A 21223-nucleotide genomic window follows, 5' to 3' on the forward strand; every position below is an offset into this window, starting at 1 on the left:
TATTCAGGATATTGTGGATAAGTATAATGACACGATTCACACGTCAACAAATATGAAACCATCAGAAACATTTACAAAATTAAAATATGAAAAAGAGATTAATGTCAGAAAACCTAAGTTCAAAGTTGGTGATATCGTAAGAATATATAGGTGGAAATCTCATTTTGAAAAGGGTTTTACTGAACGATGGACGAAAGAACTTTTTAAAATTGTTGATGTAATAGATACGGTTCCTTGGACTTATAAAATATATGATTTGGAAGGGGAAGAGATTTTAGGTTCATTTTATTCACAGGAATTACAAAAGACAAAACTAAGCAGATAATACACCTTTGTGGACACTAGAGGGACAAGTCCGAGTTGTATTACAGTATATAATGTGTGTCAAGGGGGACGTTCTTAGATCTGTGAACCCCAAACACAGAATCCTCAACTGAATAGTCAAGATTTAACTTTTGTTTGTGTGTGTGTGTGTGTGTGTGTGTGTGTGTGTGTGTGTGTGTGTGTGTGTGCAATGGGAGCAATAGGTTGGCGCTTCACTCCCTCCTACTATACACCGTTGTGGACACTCGAGGGCCAAGTCCGAGGTGTATAACAGTATATAATGTGTGTCAAGGGGTGGACGTTCTTAGATCTGTGAACCCCAAACACAGAATCCTCAACTGAATAGTCAAGGCTTAACTTTTGTTTGTTGATGTGTATGTGTGTGTGTGTGTGTGTGTGTCCCAACCCTCACATTCAAAATCTCAACCCCAACCCTCACATTCAAAATCTCAACCCCAACTCAATCCTCACCCAACACAATGTCTTTTTCAAAATGAGATTTCCACATATATATATATATATATATATATATATATATATATATATATATATATATATATATATATATATATATATATATATATATATATATATATATATATATATATATATATTTTACGTTTTTTTTTTTCTCTTCTTCCAATTCTGTCTTTTAAGGCTTTCAGGTTTGATAACATAGAAAGAGGGAGTAAGAACTTTCTTGATAGGTTTAAATCCCAAAGAGTGGTAGCATTTCAAGTCTTCAAAATAAACCAAACTTTCCAAGTCTCCAAGGTAGTTATTTAAACCATCAAGGCAGAACTCATTTACTGATTTTTTCAAAATTTGTGAGTCTCCAAGGTAGTTCCCATATTTAGAACCATCTTGGCAGAACCCTTTTCCTGAGTCTCCAAGGTAGTTATTTAAACCATCAAGGCAGAACTCATTTACTGATTTTTTCAAAATTTGTGAGTCTCCAAGGTAAAACTTGTATTCTGGCTCATCAACGTATAACTTGTTCAGTGGGTATTGTCTTGATAACTCACAATGAGTACTATTGCTGTAAAACTCTTTTTCAGGATTTTGCTGGTCTCCAAGGTATAACTCTTTGGTTGGGTCATCAAGGACGAACTCGTTCTGTGGGTCTTGGTCGCTCATAAGGTCTTCAACCAAGCCAACAATTTCGCCCCAAGTTGTAGCAAAAGCAGTATTTTCATTTCATATTTCAGACACAATTTCCTGTGAGAGAAAATAATAATGTATTAATTAAGTTATTTAATTATTAAATGAGTATGCTTCAATCAAAGTTTGAAAATAGGAAAATAAAAATCTTACCTCAACAGATAAGAGGTTTGAATCCAGTTCATCAACTTGAAGGTTAAGTTCCATACAAGATAGAGAGTTCCAAGGAACACCAAAGTCATCCCACTCAAGGTCTTGCTCGTTCTGTAGGTCTTGGTCGCTCACAAGGTCTTCAACCAAGTCAACAATTTCGCTCCAAGTTGTAGCAAAAGCAGTATTTTCATTTTGTATTTCAGATACAATTTCCTGTGAGAGAAAATAATAATGTATTAATTAAGTTATTTAATTATTAAATGAGTATGCTTCAATCAAAGTTTGAAAATAGGAAAATAAAAATCTTACCTCAATGGATAAGAGGTTTGAATCCAGTTCATCAACTTGAAGGTTTAGTTCCATACAAGTCAGAGAATTCCAAGGAACCCCAAAGTCATCCCACTCAAGGTCTTGGTCGCTCATAAGGTCTTCAACCAAGCCAACAATTTCCCCCCAAGTTGTAGCAAAAGCAGTATTTTCATTTTGTATTTCAGATACAATTTCCTGTGAGAGAAAATAATAATGTATTAATTAAGTTATTTAATTATTAAATGAGTATGCTTCAATCAAAGTTTGAAAATAGGAAAATAAAAATCTTACCTCAACAGATAAGAGGTTTGAATCCAGTTCATCAACTTGAAGGTTTAGTTCCATACAAGACAGAGAGTTCCAGGCAAGCACACAGCACACCATTGCCAGCAAAAAGAAATGTTTAAAATGGAGCCTGGGCTTGAAGCTTTTATAGAGAAAGACTGGTGGGTGTGGTTTCCTTTGGAAATTCCCTGGGCAAGCCTAGGCAAGCCTTCATTGGGAAATTTTTCAAAACCATAACATCCTGTAATTTTCTAGTGATTTCTTTGTGAGTCAGAGATGAACTGGAAATGATGTAAGAGTGGGCGGGGCTTAGCAAAAGTAGGCGGGGCTTAGGAAAAGTGGGCGTGGCTTAGAAAAATACCTTATGAAAAGTGGGCGGAGCTTAGCAAAGTGGGCGGGCTTAGAAAAAGTGGGCGTGGCTTAGAAAAAATACCTCATGAAAAGTGGGCGGAGCTTAGCAAAGTGGGCGGGCTTAGAAAAAGTGGGCGTGGCTTAGAAAAATACCTCATGGAAAGTGGGCGGAGCTTAGCAAAAGTGGGCGGGGCTTAAATAAAAGTGGGCGGGGCTTAACAAAAAAATAACCTGTGGCTCAGGAGGTGGTCAAACAAGAGCATTAAGAGAAGTTTATCATTTCGTAATGGCACAAAAGGGGTATCTTCAAAAATATAAAGATTCAAATGTTTTGTTTGTCAATATTTTAGATGGGGATTATTGTGCAAAGAAAATGAAGCTATTGAAGGAATTTGAGAATGAACAAATCTTTATAGGTTCAATGAGTGAGCTGTTCAACCCCCAGGTGTTCAATTCAATGAGGTTCAACCTCCAAGTTAAAAGGGGAGACAAATAAATATACCTTGGGATAAAAAGGGGGTTTATTTTTAGGGAAAAAAAAAGGGAATCGCTGAAAATCCCCCATTCATTTACATGGGGAAAAGTGAGCCCGAATCAGTATTCTTACCCTACTGACGTCACACACCAAATTTGACTTCGATCGGACTGACCGTTATGACGTCATTGACGTTTGAACATGACGTTTTTCAAATGTGGCTAAAATGTCCTGATATTTTACATTCAAATATCTATATAATTTATGAAGCAAAGTCTCCTAAATCCAGGCATTAGGATCAGTACCAAAATATCTGTTTATTGATGTACAGGTTTTGCCAATGAACTCTGTAGTCAAGGTCAAGGTCACACTCAAGGTCAAAATATACTTGTAGGCATAGCTTCAGATCTTTTGGAGCTATTGACATGAAACCAACGTTAAAACGTTCAGTGAACTACGAGCTTTCAGAATGGTAGTCCCCGATTGGACGTGACATCCCCGGAAGTGTGTCAAAATGACGTCAAAAGATGACGTCATTTTTCAACTTTTTTATTTTTCAGTGTTTATCATTCCATTTTGTTGGACTACCTTCAAGGAGGTTACACACCAAATTTGACGTCAATCGGACTGACGATTGTAATGTCATGGACGTTTTAAAATGACGTTTTTCAAATGTGCCCGGAAAAAAGTTGCTGCGGCGAAGGTATGCGCTCTACCGAGTGCCCGTTCTAGTTATTTAAGCAATGATTATGGTGACCTTCAGTGGAGGCCCAATCTTTCAATGCTCTCACCATTAGCTTTATATTCCAGCTAACCTACTGTATTTATGCAGTTATCTCGTTTCGTCAAGTTGTGTCCGACTTCTGGTGACATTCATCATTGGATTTGTCCAAATATCCCAATCCTGCACCACTTCTCGAAGCTCTTGTAGAGATGGCTTGGTTGCAGGCTTTATCCAGACCATCTTCTTCTTCTTCCCTCAACCGGACTCAGCATGGTTGACTTCTCCAAGCTTTCGTGTTTTGCATGTATGATGTGTCCAAAGTTTGACTGTTTCAGCATCAATGCTTCTAATGTACATCTGAACTTTTATATACCTGAAAAGGCCTTCACCTGCAGCTTGATGAACTGCTGCCCTCACCTCTAAAATGGTGCTCCAGCATCAGACCTTGCTCAGGTTGAAGCAATGGAAGCTTAGGCTTTCATAATAATTGGAATCTTCCATGATGAAGCTGAGTCTCTGGACCAAACACTATCACTTCCACCATCTCCTTTCTGGTCTAATCCCCTCTCCTGTTTCTGTGCTCTGTCCCCTTCCTCCCCCCCCCCACCCCTCTTCTGTGGAACCAATTTTCCCTGTCTCCTCAATCTCATTCTTCCTTCCAGTGAGTCAAGACTGCTGTTCACCACAATCTCAGATATATCCCTGATCCACAACCATGATCATTTTTACCCTGAAAAACCCTCCCCAAGCAGTTCACTAAAGCTTATTTGCAGGCTATTTCCAAGTTTCCAGTTTTTCCTTCCAATTCTCTGTGAGTTTGCAGCTATATCCATTCTGTTCACCCACTGTCCTTCCCTTGACATCATTCTTCCCCACATCCTTTAATTCTGTAAGTCTCCCTTTACTCTGGCCCTCAACCCTGCTGTTGGTGTATGTCCCCTGCCTCCCCCCTCTTTCTGCTGTTCTTTTCATTATTTTGCATCATGGTCTGTTGTTTTCTAGCTCATCTGTGTCGACGCTACACAAAAAATATTAAATTCCATTGCAAACTTTGCTGTACCCCTTTCTGTTTTGTCTGATTACTGTCATTGTGGAAACGCTCGTTTTGGCCTGTGAAAGACTCCCAGTGCTTTGAAAGCCCAAATCCATACTGTCCACACCTTTCCTCCAACCACAGGTTGTAAATGTAACCGTGGTTCGCATCCCCAGATATAAATATCAATGTTCTACAGGAGAGTGTTCAATCCCCACCACCACCCATTCTCAGGAGAATCCCCCCCCCCAAAAAAAATGCATTGAAACCCCTTTCACTCAATCGATAACAGTAATTTTTACCTCACCTTCGAGCTGTCAGAATATATTCTTCCCACATTAATACCCACATGCATCAAGACAAATCTCCTTGTGTCATGACCCAACAAAACACCATCCACTAATTCATCCATATCTCTCAGTCCATCCCTCTGAAACAATAAAAAAAATTCAATTTTTTTCCTTTTTTAAATCCCTGCCACAAAATGGACTGTCCACATACCCATACCCATACCCAATAGACTCACCTCCAACAAAAAAAAACATCTCCCTGGTCTTCCTCTCCAATTACCACCACAATAACAATGCACACCTGCTGCACTCACACCACTGCCCGCATCATCGTGCCACAACTATCACACGTATCGGTACCCACATTCACAGCACCTCCAAAGCCAGCTCCAATTCCACTGCATGTATCCTAATTTGAAACTCCCCCGACATTACCCATCCCACCCTCACTTGCACACTCTGCAACCCACCTCAAACTTACATGCTCCACACCCGTCGTACTCAGTCCATCCATCAACCACCCAACTTTACCCTCACCTCAGAATATATTCTTCCAACATTATTAGCACATGCACCACAACAAATGTCCTTCCACCATGACCCAACAAAATGTCATCCCACTAGTCTATCAATATCTGGCCCCACCCTTCTAAAACAATAAAAAAAATCCTATTGTTTATGATCACTGTCATAAAATTAACAGTCCACTTACCAAAAAGCCTCATCTCCAACAGAAACCAGCACAGTCCACACTCGCACCATCATCCATACCCTCCGCACATCCATATGTAAATAATGTTCCATAAGAGACTATTCAAATTGATAACAAACAAAAAAAACTTGTTGAGAAAATTAATATTTTTCTTGATTCAAGTCTGGTGTTGGTATCAATTGCTGTCCTGTACAATGTACAGAAAAATCAACCTGCGTCCATTCACTTTTGTTGTTTTGCCATTCAATGGGCATTGCTTATTGGAGCTTCCAGCTCCTCCAGGATTGATGGACATACAGATCCGAGACTTGATGGAAAAAAAAATTGAAGAATTTTATTAACACGCAACGGAAGACGGGGTTTTTGCAATCGTGTGTGTGTGTGTGTGTGTGTGTGTGTGTGTGTGTGTGTGTGTGTGTGTGTGTGTGTGTGTGTGTGTGTGTGTGTGTGTGTGTGTGTGTGTGTGTTTTTTACCCTGGAGCAGCCACACCGTTTCAGCGATCATGACCAAACTGGGTACAGATGTTGGCCATGGTCCAACTTAGACACTTGTCATTTTTGCTGAATCTAGGTCAAAGGTCAAGGTCACCGAAAAACCGAAATTCATATTTTCGCAATAACGTCTGCTAAAATGGTCGTATCGACTTCAAACCAAATCCAAAATGTGCATCTTCCAATACTGCATCCAACCATATGTCTCAGTGGGGTGTCACACCAACACCCTTCTTCGTGGTCGTGGGTCGAATGTTGGGGGTCGGGTCAAAACTTTCAAATTGCGATAAACGCCATTTAAAGTCCGATTGACTTCCAAGTTATGATCATGACCAAACTAAGTGCTATTGTTACGAATTTGGAAGCTGACTGCACACAACAGCCAGAGTCCTTATAGATCAGTTATATCGGTAAGTATGTGTTTCTAGTTAGGGTGCCCTACCTGTGTCTAACGAGAATTACATGTGTGTGCTGCGGAGTTTATTTTACAACAAATCTCCTTCACTTCACTTCGCACACCGATGCCATTGCCCACGTGCGTTTGACCCCCCCCCCCATGGATAATTTGTTCATGATTGTGGCATCATAGGTCATGTGGTATGGCAGTCTGCTTAGATTAAATGCAAAAAAAAATCTTGTATCTGAAACTGCTAATCAGAAAAAAATGAAACTTGGCACATCTTATTTTATTCCCAATGGGGTATGAAGGATTTTAACGATTATGTCATAAATTAAGTGGTAGACCAGCCATAAATGTTTTCATCAAAATCCTTGTTTACCATTGAGATCGTGTGTGTGTGTGTGTGTGTGTGTGTGTGTGTGTGTGTGTGTGTGTGTGTGTGTGTGTGTGTGTGTGTGTGTGTGTGTGTGTGTGTGTGTGTGTGTGTGTGTGTGTGTTTTCAGGCCATAACATTTTTTCTAATTGAGCTTTTGTCATCAATGTTCAACAAACCTTTATTATGAGATCATGGAGAACACAATAAATAAATAGAATGTACAATTTTTATTATAATTTTTTTTTATGAATCGTTTTTGTCAAGTACAAAGGGTATGCGGACGGACTTTGCATTTTGAGACGTTTTCTAGTTGCCCTTGCTGCAGTAGAGGGTATTGCATTTGGGTCCGTTTGTTTGTTTGTCCACACAGAACTTTCATGGTTTTCTCCGCAACCACTTGTTGGATTGAGATGAAATTTTCACCATTAGTGCAACTACTCATGTAAAATGTTTTCAGGATTATTATGATGTCATGGGTCACGTGGTGTGGCAGCCATGTTGGAAAAACTTTGGACCTCTATCTGAAACCGCATCAAGGAAAAAATTGAAACTTGGCACATAGCAAGTACTCTTCATGGGGAATGTGATTTATTTATTTATTTGTTTTTAATGACGTAATAGGTGCCTTCATTATGACATCATAATTGCATATGTAGACCGCTACATGCAATGAGTGAAAACTTTTTAGGGTCATCTAGCGATAAAATTGTCTACAAATTATTTTCTTCATGACGTCATCGGTTATGCGATTCTGCAGCCATATTGTTTTTTTATCGTTATTATTATTTTTTGAAACCTTCAAAAACCTTCTCCAAAATGGCTGAGGCGAGATCCAAAATGGCTGAGAGAAAAAAAGATCGAGGCAAAACTTTACACAAATGACTGCGGATCCATGAGGAACAAAAGGTTCACTCACATATGATGTCATGGGTCACATGGTTTGGCATCCATATGAGATTTACACTGAAACGTAAAAATCTTCTCCAGAACGGCTGGACAAACACAACGGCTTCTCAATGGAAAACTTCACACAAATGTTCCCCAAGGCATGTGTGCACAAGGTTGTTGAGGAATAACTGATAAGTCACATGGTTTAGCAGCCATATTGGATTTAGGAATAATATTAAATTGTGTTTTCTCTGGAACTGCTTAATCAATCGATGTGTAACTTCACATTTGTGATCTCAAAATGATGGGCAATTCATGTCTTAAATTTCAACTTGATTGGAGACATGCTCTGGCAGCCAGAATTATTTATTTATTTTTTGACCTGGGTTTTTTTCATTTTTATTTTTATTATTTGTTTTTTTATTAAAGCTCACTTGGCTGTACTTGGATGGGTTTGAGGGTAGACTAGCAGCTGAAATGTGAATCCTATTCTGGTTCCTCCTGATGACTTCATCTTTTCTTTTTGCTTGTTTGGGTTCCTTCTGATTACTCCAATGCAGGACTGTACCTATTTGGTCTTCCATTTGATTTGAAATGAATTGAATTTATTTTAACCCCATTATAAATTTAAATTGAATAAGAATAAACATAGGTCAAGGTCAGGTGTCCGATCAAAGCGGGGTTGCATCAAAGTGGGACGTCTTGGTGCCTGGTCATCACTGCCAGCAGTTATAAAGTGGCAGTTCTAATTATGTCTCTTTTTAATTATGTAACACACCAGTACATATACGCCACACAAAATACACCACACAAAAGAAGTCCTGGCAAGGGTCTGCGTTCTCTGATTGCTCTTTTTCTTGTTTTATTTGCAAGTATGCTGACACTATTTATGTCAGACTTTTGGGGAGATCAAGCTGTTGTGGACGGTGGTAATGGGTAAACAGCTCCGCCATGGATGGCCGTGGTTGGTGAAATTTCCAAATAGCAGTGTCAGTAACAGATTAGACTTATTTATTTGAGGAGATTGAATGTATGTGCAGTCTGAGATGCTGAATGTACAGGATGCGAATTTGGGTAGTCTGGGTCCATCGACAGTGCTTTTAACCTTCCTTGAGGCTGTTGGCCTCTTGATTGTCAATTTCAGGAAATATTTCCTAAGATTGGCACTGATGGCTTGATGTACATTAATTTAATAATTCATTGACCAAGGTTGTTGGCTCAGAATGTACCTACATGTTTGTTGTTGTTTGTTTTTTTGCAGCCTTTGCACTACTCTATATCGCCTTTGATTGGACTACGAAAACGCATCAAGCATTACTTCGGAAGAACCCAGCAGACTATATCAACGATGAGTGAAGATCTGTCAATCACTTTTGCCATCCTCATACCTTGGTATTCCCAAAAATGTTTAATTAGCCATTTGATGCAGTTCTTTGTGTGTGTATGACATACATCCAATATGCATGTGCTGCAAACTATCTTGCAATGTGTGATTATTGTTGGGAATTGCATTAAAATTCAAAAAGTAATCCCGTTTGTTTGTTTCTTTGTTTTTTTTTCTTGTTGACAAATTGCAATGTACACGAGTGCTTTGATCCTGGGCAAAAACGTTTTGTACTGCTGTCAAATGCACACTCATGAATCAAAAGATTTAGTTTGTGAATGGGGCCAACATTTTTACTAAATTCAGTGAACATGCTTGGTTAATGGGGGAATTTACTTGTGCTCGAGGAGGGAAACAAAGCTCAAAATACACCAATTCGTAAGCATATCGGTTTCATCAATGAATATTGGGATGGGGTCATGGGAAGCAAAATTCAATCTGAAGACAGAAATAATCAGACAACATGTTTTAACTAGAACTACGTTGTCGATGGCACACCATTGCATATTCCCGTGTGCACTGCTTTGTCCTATTAACGCTAGGTGAAATTTTATCTTGCAAAATGGATTGACTATTCTTTTCTATTTTATGTGCTTTATGACCAAAGACTTACTATGTTTACTAAATCAGAAGTCATTGCAAGCATGTCAGCATTTCATGAAACATTAATTTAACACTGTCCAGCAATATAGAAGTGTTCATCAATTTAATCATAGGAATGAACTGTGTATAATTGGTTCACAAAAAAATAAGTGACCACTATATTTGTTATTTCTGTCTGTCTGTCTGTCTGTCTGTCTGTCTGTCCCGAGCATAGCTCCGTGGGTTTTGATCCGATCCTGATAAAATTTTGGTGGGAGGTTTATATCATGATCTAGTTGTGTTTTCCTGAGAATGGGCGTGGCATGCCCATTATGGGCGGAGCCACGCCCAAAAAACATGTTTTTAGGGGGTAGCTGATTTCATTTTGCATCTTCTCCGAGGGGGTTTGTCGAATCTGACAGGGATTTCGGTATTTGGTTAGCCTAATGGCACCTGCATAGCCCCACGGAGCTCGATATATTTTTTTTTTTTTCCATTTTCGTCCCAAGGTCAAGGTCACGAACTTAGACAATTGTGAATTTTGACATAAAAATCCATCTTCTCCAAGGGGGTTTGTCGAATCTGGCATGGGTTTCGGTATTTGGTTAGCCCAATGGCATCTGCATAGCCCCACAGAGTTCAATTTTTCATTTTTGTCCCAAGGTCAAGGTCACGAACTTAGACAATTGTGAATTTTGACATAAAAATCATACGACTGCCCAAACTTTGAGAGCTAGGATGGCAATATTTTTTTATGCATAATCGTGAGGTCATTCCCCACCTAAAGTCTTGAAGCCATTTTGCTCTATCTCGAACACCTTGCCCATGGTGCCCCCTTCAAGTTTGTTTTTACGCCGATTTCATCGAATTATGGATAATCCGAGGAGTATGAAATGCCATATAGCCTATATGACGTTATATTGTTCCTGGAATGTTCCAGAGGAAGTTTTGCACCAAAGTTCATAATCCTTGACCTTTGACCTTTAAAGTTCACAAAGGTCAAATTTTCAAAGTTGTAGGAATCGAACCGGGTTTTCGACCTTCTTCGACGAACTAACTCCAATAAGCAATAGCACATATCCTGTTTCCTTATTTTAATGTCCACAACATTGTTTTGTGACCTTTAAAGGTTATGCAAAGGTCAAATTTTGAAAGTTGTTGAACGAAACCGGGTTTTCGACATTTTGCAGCTAATAACCTGTCATCCGTACCACATCATGTTGATCATTTTTTAACTTTGTAAAAAATTATCACATTGTCTCATCCTTCACTTCTGAAACAATTTACATCGTCAAATACCACTCGTGAACCATCGCCGTCTCCAGACTTGTATTAATTATAATTATTCATAATCAATTAGATAAATATAGTAAAACCTGTGACTGTTTGTCACTCATGGGGCCACATAAGTAAGTTCTTTATAAAATAATTTACCATGTACAATTGTAAATACACTTTAAAAAAATCAGCCCCCGTGACCCCATCCCCTTTGGCCTGGCCCCGAGGGGTCATATCAAAATCCGACAGTGTTGTGCACTTCCCCATACATATATCTACTATGTCCCAAAGTTTCAAGTTCCTATCTCAAACGGTGTAGGAGCTATTTTGACTCCCTATCTGCTAAGCACCTCCTACCCCCCAAGCACCCTCCGATCATCATGTGTTTAAAAAAATGTTAAATTTATAACTCATGAATATGTTTGATTTAAAAAGCTATAAGACTTTTTTTTTCATTTTAAATCGACCCCCATGACCCCCAACCCCTCTGGCCCAGCCCCTAGGGGTCATATCAAAAATCCGAAAGTGTTGTGCACTTCCCCATACATATATCTACTATGTCCCAAAGTTTCAAGTTCCTATCTCAAACGGTGTAGGAGGAGCTATTTTGACTCCCTATCCGCTAAGCACCTCCTACCCCCCAAGCACCCTCTGATCATCATGTGTTTAAAAAAATGTTAAATTTATAACTCATGAATATGTTTGATTTAAAAAGCTATAAGACGATTTTTTTTTCATTTTAAATCGACCCCCATGACCCCCAACCCCTCTGGCCCGGCCCCGAGGGGTCATATCAAAAATCCGAAAGTGTTGTGCACTTCCCCATACATATATCTACTATGTCCCAAAGTTTCAAGTTCCTATTTCAAACGGTGTAGAAGGAGTTACAGGGTAAGACGGACGGACAGATGGACGGACAATATTTCCAATCAAACAATCACAATATTCCCGCTTTTCTTTGAAAGCGCGGGAATAATAACTTGAACACTGTCTGTTATTTTTTGCATTAGGTAACCCAAGCCAGACACATTCGAGTTGTGTTTGTGTTTGTTACTTGGCAAAAAATAAAACAAAATTGTAAAGTATGTTAATCTGTTTGGTTATTTTGCAATGACAAATTGAAAATTTTCATCGTCTAAGTATGTATGTGCGTTTGTGAGTTGCGTAACTCGTGAACGCTTTCAGCTATCTTCATCAAACTTCACCAGAGGAGTCTGAAGGACAAAAGTGAGGCTTTCAATGTGTTTTTGCCTATATATGGCAAAGACCAAGGAAACAGTGACATAATTTGCATGATTTTCTTAATACCTGTCAGGCTACCGCCTGACACATTGTTTGTGTTGTTGCAGCCCAGGGTTCAGGGTTTGCCATGAGGGTAAGCACTCGAGTTTTTCCCGAATACCCGGTCCTGAGGTCGCTGACCAAAGATCACTCCATGGCCATTGGGCTGTAGTTCTTACACAGATCTAGCTGCTTGACTTAGTCTACTGGCCTAGCATGATTCTGCTTCGATATTTCTGTGATACCTTTCTCTTGGCTTGCCAACCGATTTAGAGGCCACACCCTCGGTGTCGCATTTGGTGATCTGCCGAGCAGAACAGATAAGTGCAACACCATCTGACAGAGAAAATCAGGTGGGGTACAACTTCCCGTCTAACTATACTTATACACTGTGTCGGACCAATGAAGGATAGCTCAGATGTGCCGAATTGCACAATGTTCAAATGGGTCACCCAGATAGCTCTAATGGCAGAGCACTGGTATGGTTTACCAGAGGACCTGGATTTGATTCTTTGTCTGGGCATGTAATTTTTCCCACATACATATCTTTGTTTGCCTGTTCATTTATATAATTGTTATTCAATTTTATTTGCACAAAGGACACATGTCCATAGTGAAATCCAGGAAGAGGAAGACAAGAACATGAGAAGAAAAGAAAAGAACGGAATGTGGGTTGGAATCCTTTTCCCTCACCTCACACAGCCCAATGGGGGCAGTGCCAGTCTGAATATACTGTATAATTTGGGGGGTTGGGATGGGGAAGATGGGCAGTGGAGTGGCGATGTGATGGGATGCGCAGTCACCTCTCTCAGGTGTTCAGTCCGAGTAAGCAAGTCCTCTCGGGCATGGAAGATATGTGACGGCAAGCAGCTCGCTCCTTTTCTGCTGGGCCCCCGTGCTCAGCAGCTCCCGATGAAACACCATGTTCCCTACCTCGCGCACAGGCGTTCATTGTACAGTGTGCCACTGTATCATGCTTGTGATATGTTCTGCACCCCACCATGCATGGGAAAAGCATTGCACTTAATGCCATGAACATGCATTCGAGAAGGATACAGTCCCACACGGTGAAGGTAATCCAATCAGCCTGAAGGATTAATGACTACTGACAGACCGAATGTGCCCATTTAAACAATGTGCTACGGAGAGCGATGCAGACAGACCGAGGGATGAAGGGACGGCTGTGGGATTGAAGGTAAGACCGATGTGGTGAAGGAGGGATTGTTGAAATGAGGTTTGGTGAAGAGCATTATTGGTGGATTTAGAAAGGCAGTGGGGGAAACTGACGGATGGGGTGAAGGAGGGATTTTTGAAAGGAGAGGTGGGAGGGGGAAACCAACCAATCGGGTAAAAGAGGATTTGTTGAAAGGAGTGGGGGGAGGAGGGTGGATGTGAAGGAGGGATTGTTGAAAGGAGCAGAAGTGAGGGGGGGAGACAGACTAATGGGGTAAAGCAGGGGTGGATGGAGGGATGACATCACACCGGGAAAACACTCCTGAAAAACCTCAATGCCTGAAAATCCCTTTGACATGGGTCCAAGGTCTATTATCTACACATAGACAAAATAAATAACATCTTCGGGTCTCCTGCGTGTTCATGTCTCGGGTCTTGGGTATGTTTCCAAAAATTGCAGCATTACCCTTACTTCACTCAACCCGAGTCTGCCAATTCTTGTGTTCATGTTAGGTGTAGTTCCCTCTAATACAATTTATCTCACCTGTCCTCTGAATGTGACTGCATACATGTCCCGCCTTTGAAAAGAATGAAAACTAATGCGTTTGGTTTCTTTACTCCACCTCATTCACACTGACGGTTCTAAATGCAATTCCATACCTCAACACATACCAGGTGGGCTAAAACATTTTTACAATTATTTACACACTTTGCCCTGGGCAGCAGGTGGACATCAAATGGTCCTTTGCTGTTGAAGACGGTCCTTAGGGGGAAGTTATGGGAAAACAAATGCAGGTGGGACCACGTGTCTGTTTGTTAGTGGCAATCTCCCTGACCCACATGGCCCATATTGCACAAAGATCTTATTTGGCCCGGAGGGCATTTTGGCGGTCGACGACCCTCCAGCCCCTGGGGATTATTCTGCCCCACTTCCCTCAATGCTGAAGAACTGGGCCAAAACAACAAGTGGTCATTGGCGATGAACTTGGGGAGGCGTGACAAGGATGACAGGCAACGAGCGGGGCAACAGGCACAGCCATGGCAAAGGCATAGGCAATGTGGAATAGGCAAAGGCAAATGGAAAACCAGGCTCGGCAGATGTCATTGCCTGGCCTCTCAGTGCACACGTTCCTGAGGGAGGTGGTGGCGATGCCAGCCGATCTGATAATGGGCTCAGCCCAAACCTAACCAATCCCCCCTTAATCTCAGGGGCTTATCCCCATTACGGCCCATGCCCCCATTCCCTATCTGTGCCTGCTCTACCCGAGCCCCCCTCTTTAAATTGTCCCTCGGTTAGGTTAGGTATGGGAGCATGCGCCGGAGCAGCGCATCACTGCATCCACTTTCCGTCGGTACTCCAGAGGCATTTGTCTGGCCATCCCCCAGGCAGATGCCTGTCCTATCCTCATCTCCTTGAGACACTGCTCAATCTGCTGGAACCACAAGGCACGTGGTCAGCCCATTGGCCTCCTCCACTCAAGAGGCTCGCTCGCTGAGAGAATCTGGTGAGCAGGATCAGTGTCAAGAAAACGAGCCTACTCTAATGTGTCCCCCCACGTCCGCTGAAGTTTAACTGGACGTCCTGATGTCTCCTAAGTTGAATGTCGGTCTCTTGGATTCCCTTCAGTCAGTACGAAATTCCTAATAAAATTCTTCTAATCCCCGACAGATCCTTGAGGAAGAAAATTTGGATATGTGGGAACCTCAGAGAAAATTTGAGATATGTCTGCAGGAACCATGGCTTCTCCATGAGAGCGAATCCAATGGCTGGGGGTCACCTGAGTGGTGGATGGTGTGAAGAGGCAAATACAACACTAAACTAATCTCTCCATTATGAGAGCAACAATTAAACTTCCCTGGGACTTGCTAATGTGTCTCTCTAAACTACGTGGCTTTAACAACCTAACCCACCCATCACTCTGCACGTTGGTGCTCACACTAGTTAGGTCCTTACTCTTTGTTTTTCATCCGTGCTTCCACACACTTTCCCGGCTGGGCAGGGTGGCTCCATGAGCAGGTCTGCACAATTGCATACTCGCACAATGGCACACTAAGGCCACTTCCGAGCTTACCTGCTCCATTCTGAATTATGGGAGGAGCTCCAATTTATTAATTTGTCTATCACTCCAAAATCTTGTAGATCACCCGAGCTAGTGATTGGGTGCAATTGTAGAATTTATGCACACCTTCGATGAGGGGCCAAAGAATCAGATCAGCTGCAGGAAATGTGTCAACAAACATTCTTGAAAAAGGCAGCAGGATCGATGCCTGCACCGCCCTCCAGGATCTGGTAGACACAAATTTCTCTCATTCATTCCAAGAAGTCTGCACCCTCCTCCGGGATCTCATAGGTCTAGAGTTCTCACGTCCTTTCCTAATCGATGCCTGTATCCCCCTCTGGGATCTGGTAGATACAGATTTCTCCCATCCACTCTCGATCGATGCCTGCATCCTCCTCCGGGATCTGGTAGGCCCAAAGTTCTCTCATTCATTCCCAAAAGCCGACATCCTCATCTTGGATGAACCGTGGCCACAGCCATAATCCAGATCCAGACAGACATTGCCACGGCCCAGCGGACCCAGGCAAAACAGTACCTCCTAGGCACGCCAGGCTGAGGGCAGAACAAGGCCACGACCGGCCGACCCACAACCAGCATGAGGATAACTCCCAGGCAGGCACGGATTCTGGCAACCGCACTCCACAATCCACAAGACAAAAGCCAGACAAACAGCCACCATGGCCAACACAAACACCATCACTTGACCTTGGGCTGTTACGCTCATCTGCTCGGCCGCCTGCGATGACAGTTGGAGTGAGTTGAGATGTGTTTTGACCTCACGCAACTCTTTATGTTTCTCTTTCATCCTCCCATACCTCTGAAATGCTGAGTTCTGGAATCAACAAATGCTGTGGTTCTTGTTCCAGCTCAAGTTTTGGCTCCTCCTCTCCTGGAACCACCACAACTGGACTCATATGCTCAACCAGTGCAGATGCCCTCACATGCGGCCACTGCTCTCCATAGCACCACAGTTGTACCATCATCAGGTGGGAGACTCGGAGACTCAGATCAGATATGACCTGGGTGAGAGGTGTCAGATGACACCGTCCAGCCGATGTCATGGAGATAGCATGTGCAAGATCCAAAGATGCAGAACCTGCTTCAAAATGGCTAAGCTCACCATACATGGAGGCAAACAGCTCCACTATCAGCTGAAAGACGGTGCCAATGCCACTCTCCCCAGCAGCGCCAAGCTCCACATCCGTCACTGCCAAGCTCGTTGGAAAAACCAGCCACCAATGTGGCAGTCAACTTTCTTTATCTTAAACATGATGTAGAAAGCCACAAGCCAACCACAATGGGTGCATCAGTGGTTCCACATATGACCAAACTCCCCCAACCGATCCACTGCAAGTGAGGAATCTTGTGGAACATTGTGGTGCCCACTGCGCAAAAGCTTGTTGGGGAAATTGCAGAACTTACAGCTGAGAATAGAGTTGCTGGAAAAGGAGAAAGTGCCTGCTACATTCCAGACGGTGTTGGCACCTTGTGTTGCCCTAGACACCTGGACCAAGATGCAAATGTGGACAAGTTTCTCTTCAAAGCCAGCACTTGGCTCGCTCTGGTCTACTTCAAGATGAGCTTCCCGCTCAACCAACATGAAGCTACCGTTGCTGCAACCTTCCTCCTTTATCTTCTTCTTCTTTCGGCTGCTCCCGTTCGGGGTCGCCACAGCGGATCATCCGTATGATCCGCATCGTGATTTGGCACGTTTTACGCCGGATGCCCTTCCTGACGCAACGCTGGTCGCCTCTTACGACACAGGGATATGGTACACCTATTTTAACCGGGGTATACACTGGCCCAGTACACTGGTACTCATTTCGCCGACCTCGGAAGGATGACAGGCTGAGTCAACCCCCTGGTGTATTAATTCAGTGGCCCAACGGGGCTTGAACTCGGGACCTTTTGGATCCCAAGCCGCTGCCCTAACCACTGCGCCAACACCAGGCTAACCTTCCTCCTTTATAAGTCCTGCAAATGGTTCAAACATTAGCGCTGCCAAATCTGCTCGACCCTGTTCAGCAACATCCCCAATGTCAAAGTGCATCAAGTCCAACCGAACTTTGTACGAGTCAGTCAGTCTAAGCATGGTCTCGACAGAACCATCAACATCACCAATGAGGCTAACAGAAATTTTTGGTTCTATCTCCTTTCCTTTGATAGTATTGTCCCAAGTGTTTAGCTGCTCCTGTAACATTCCGTCCATCCTTTCCCCAGTCAATGGTGGCTCCCACAAGTCGAAAACCAGCTCTTGCCCTGTAATACAAGTTTTGAATCCTTGCACTAAACCACCCTGGCGCTGACAAGATCTCAATTCCTCCACCTGCCGAAGTATTATGGCATCCACACGGGTGTGATAGCTTTTCAGGTCCTCATTCACTTTGTGAATTATTTTATTTGTGGACTCAATTTCTTCTTCCAACTTTTCCCCGATTTGGACAGCCTGGGTTTTATCCTCTTCTATTTTCTATGCCAATTCTTCCCGTTTTTCCTAAAATTCTGTCTCCAATTTCGTCTAAAGATTTCCCAGTGTGTCCTCCATTTGGTGTTGTTCTTTTCTCCATTTCCCCAAATTGAGCCACCAATTTCATCGAAAAATTTTCCCATTCTGTCCTGCATTTGGAGTTCTGTTCTTTTCTCCATTCCATCAATTTGTACCCCAATTCCTGTGTTATTCCCTTCTTAATTTCGTTCATTTGATCAGTGTTTTGTTTCCCCTTCAATTTTTCCTTCCCAGCGTTAATTCATTTAATTCCTTTGTTCATTATTTCCATCATTTCATTCCTTTGTTTCCTCATTTCATTCATTTGTTTTCCAATCGTTAATTTATTTATTTTATTTCATTTCTTTGGTCATTACTTTTGTTTTCCAATCCCCTCATGTTATTCCTTTGTTCAACAATTTTGTTCTCCATTCCCCTCATATCATTCCTTTCTTTGTTCAACAATTTGTCTCTTCAATTCACCAGCCACTCAAGTCACCAGATAATTCCTGCATTCCCTTTGTTCAATTTGTCGATTGCATTAACTTTTCATTTGTTTGTTCATTTTGTCTCCACAACTGTTCCCACATGACGCGGAGAGCCCACACATTCGTTTTCCTACCTGACGGTCCAGGAATGGGGAAGGTTCCTTCCAAATCCTCACTCAGCTCCATCCCTGGCTCACTTCCTCTGTACTCACGACCGAGCATGAACATCGCCATTTCGAGCAAGCATTTAATCTCCTCAGTAAAAAAAACAATACATATTTATTTCCCTTAAATTTTCAAGCGTTCTTTTCTCCCGACACCAATTATCGTGATCAACAATTTCACGTCCCCTGTGAAATGTTGATCAGGGTTCGAATCGCACTGACAACAAATGTCGCTCAGGGTTTGAATCCCACTTCCTGATCACCAAATGTTGTGGCGCTGGCGGCCGAGGTTAATCCCCCCCCCACCCCCGACACAATTTGTCGTGACGGGCAGTTAACACTGCCAACCAGACAGTCGAACTTCTCCCTTGGAAGCCTACAGCCGAGACTCTCAGAGATCAATGCGCGTGTGGGGGTAAACAGTTAAGCGCTACACCAGGGCGGCACAAGGGGGGTTTATACTCGAACCACATAACAAATACATGGATACAGCTACTTAAAAATGAACACAGTATTTGATGACAAGAGGAATATTTTCAAGGGTAATTATAAATGTAATAATTATAAATACTGGAGGTAAAATAACTTTAAGTCGAGGCGCCTCTACACACAGACATAAATACAGACAAGGGGAAACACAATAAACGAAAATCCTTCCTTTATTCTGGCACTTAGCTTGGCCCAGAGATGGTCTCCGTAGAAATTGGAATTGAGATGCTTCTGTTTGCATGTTTAGACGTGCGCAAAATGGCACCAAACTGCTCTCTCACACCAGGAACGTTTGTCAGGCAATTCATGAACGATATTCAACACCAAGGCTCAGAGCTCCCTTGCAGCTGCTTCATGCGTCGATCACCCTCACCGAGCCGCTATTTGACAGAAACAAGACTCGAGGTCTGTTCCTCACGACCCAATCAAGAGTCAAAGCCCAGCGTCTTGTTTCACCACGTGAGCCAAATCCCCTCAACACAAATAAAATAATTGTGCCGTCTTCTTCATCCGTCGAAGGAAAGCCAGCCATAAAGTCCTATTCTTACAAGGCCATCTCCTCGCTACGTTCTCTCTCGACCACGTGCATTTCTCTCTCCACACTCAATCATTCCTCTTCAGAATGACCTCGTGCGTGCATTTTCCCGAACTCTCGCCTCTGCCTGCCGTCACACTGAACCCCTGTTTCCTCCTCTGGGGCAGGCTTGCTCGCATGAAACCGGGGAAGGTGGGGCCTCTGCCTGCTCGGCAGATTTGGCTAGTTTCTGATGTCACACCCATCAATTATCAGCCTTGGGGGCGTGACCGCCTTCCGTCACCCTTGGAGGCGGGGCTTCTGCCTGCTTGGTACATTTGTCTCGCTTGTAAATGCTAAAACGTAGGAATAGGTTACAGGGGGGAAATCACATATTGGGAGAACTTATTCTTAATCCCGATCTAATTAACACTGTACCACCCTCCGTGGGTGACACAACACTTAAGCTCACATTTTCCCTACTTCTTTTACATTGAGATGTCTCCAACACATCCACGGACCACGCTACTCCATACAATCCTATCTTTCCTCTGAAATTCCCCGATCTACCTCCCCAAACATATATATATATATATATATATATATATATATATATATATATATATATATATATATATATATATATATATATATATATATATATATATATATATATATAGAAACATTTTCAAGCATTGGATAATATATATATATATATATAAGTAACGCACTTAAACCAACTTAGTGCCACTTCACCATCCAAACTGCTGCACATCTACCCCCCCCCTTCCTCCATCCCCACCCACTTCCCCACTCATTCATACATTCATTCCCAGAAGAAGAAGAAGAAGTTTGACACAATTGGTTTGTTCTGCTCAATGTCATCCATGGCACCAATTGTGTCAAGGTCGACGCTGCTGATTGGATACTGATGGTGTCACTCGGCATTCAGCAACCTGTGATAGGTGGGGAGGGCTGTTGTGGATTCCTCAAGGGCTCGGGAAGTGGACTAGGGGGTGTGCTCTCCCTGTTGTGAAACAAGGACAGACCAGAGTGAAAGACAGAACTGAGAGAAACTCTCTCCTCCTCTCACTGTCGTTGGGGAACACGTAGCACCTACTGCACAAGGTGCTTCTCCTATGGCCATCTGGGATATTCTTACTTTCCAGCTTCTTTCAATGTCACCCAGTTTTGACTGCAGAGTGTGTGTGTGTGTGTGTGTGTGTGTGTGTGTGTGTGTGTGTGTGTGTGTGTGTGTGTGTGTGTGTGTGTGTGTGTGTGTGTGTGTGTGTGTGTGTGTGTGTGTGCGCGCGCGCGCACAAACACCTTTTGGAGACTTTTGTTCTTTAACT

At 42.4% G+C, this 21223-nt stretch overlaps 2 protein-coding genes across 2 annotated transcripts in view; one reads left to right on the plus strand and one right to left on the minus strand.

The window, feature by feature from the left end:
* The window catches only part of UQCRQ (ubiquinol-cytochrome c reductase complex III subunit VII), a 39481-nt gene extending 29979 nt beyond the window's left edge, over positions 1–9502 (plus strand). Inside the window, exon 3 of the mRNA XM_085896422.1 lies at positions 9235–9502. Within this exon, the coding sequence (XP_085752548.1) occupies positions 9235–9329 (95 nt within the window). The 3' untranslated portion in view covers positions 9330–9502. The remainder of the gene's footprint in view (positions 1–9234) is intronic.
* Positions 939–2745, minus strand: LOC147035284 (uncharacterized). Its single transcript, XM_085896412.1, has 4 exons — positions 2239–2745; positions 1948–2142; positions 1639–1851; positions 939–1542 (listed from the first exon to the last, which is right to left on the minus strand). Exons 1-4 carry the CDS (start codon positions 2329–2331, stop codon positions 1522–1524), a joined length of 522 nt encoding a protein of 173 aa, XP_085752538.1. The 5' UTR covers positions 2332–2745; the 3' UTR covers positions 939–1521.
* Positions 9503–21223: the final 11721 nt, after the last annotated feature.

The sequence above is a fragment of the Eptatretus burgeri genome, chromosome 1 (genome assembly GCF_056783735.1).
Source record: "Eptatretus burgeri isolate ZD-2024b chromosome 1, Ebu_testis_v1, whole genome shotgun sequence".
NCBI lineage: Eukaryota > Metazoa > Chordata > Myxini > Myxiniformes > Myxinidae > Eptatretus > Eptatretus burgeri.

Bases quoted from the DNA above. Each gene is read 5' to 3' on its own strand.
- LOC147035284 (XM_085896412.1), bottom strand. From the start codon at position 2,331: ATGGTGTGCTGTGTGCTTGCCTGGAACTCTCTGTCTTGTATGGAACTA. The intron at 2,143-2,238 runs GTAAGATTTTTA...TTTCTCTCACAG, and splicing joins CAAACCTCTTATCTGTTGAG to GAAATTGTATCTGAAATACA. The intron at 1,543-1,638 runs GTAAGATTTTTA...TTTCTCTCACAG, and splicing joins CAAACCTCTTATCTGTTGAG to GAAATTGTGTCTGAAATATG.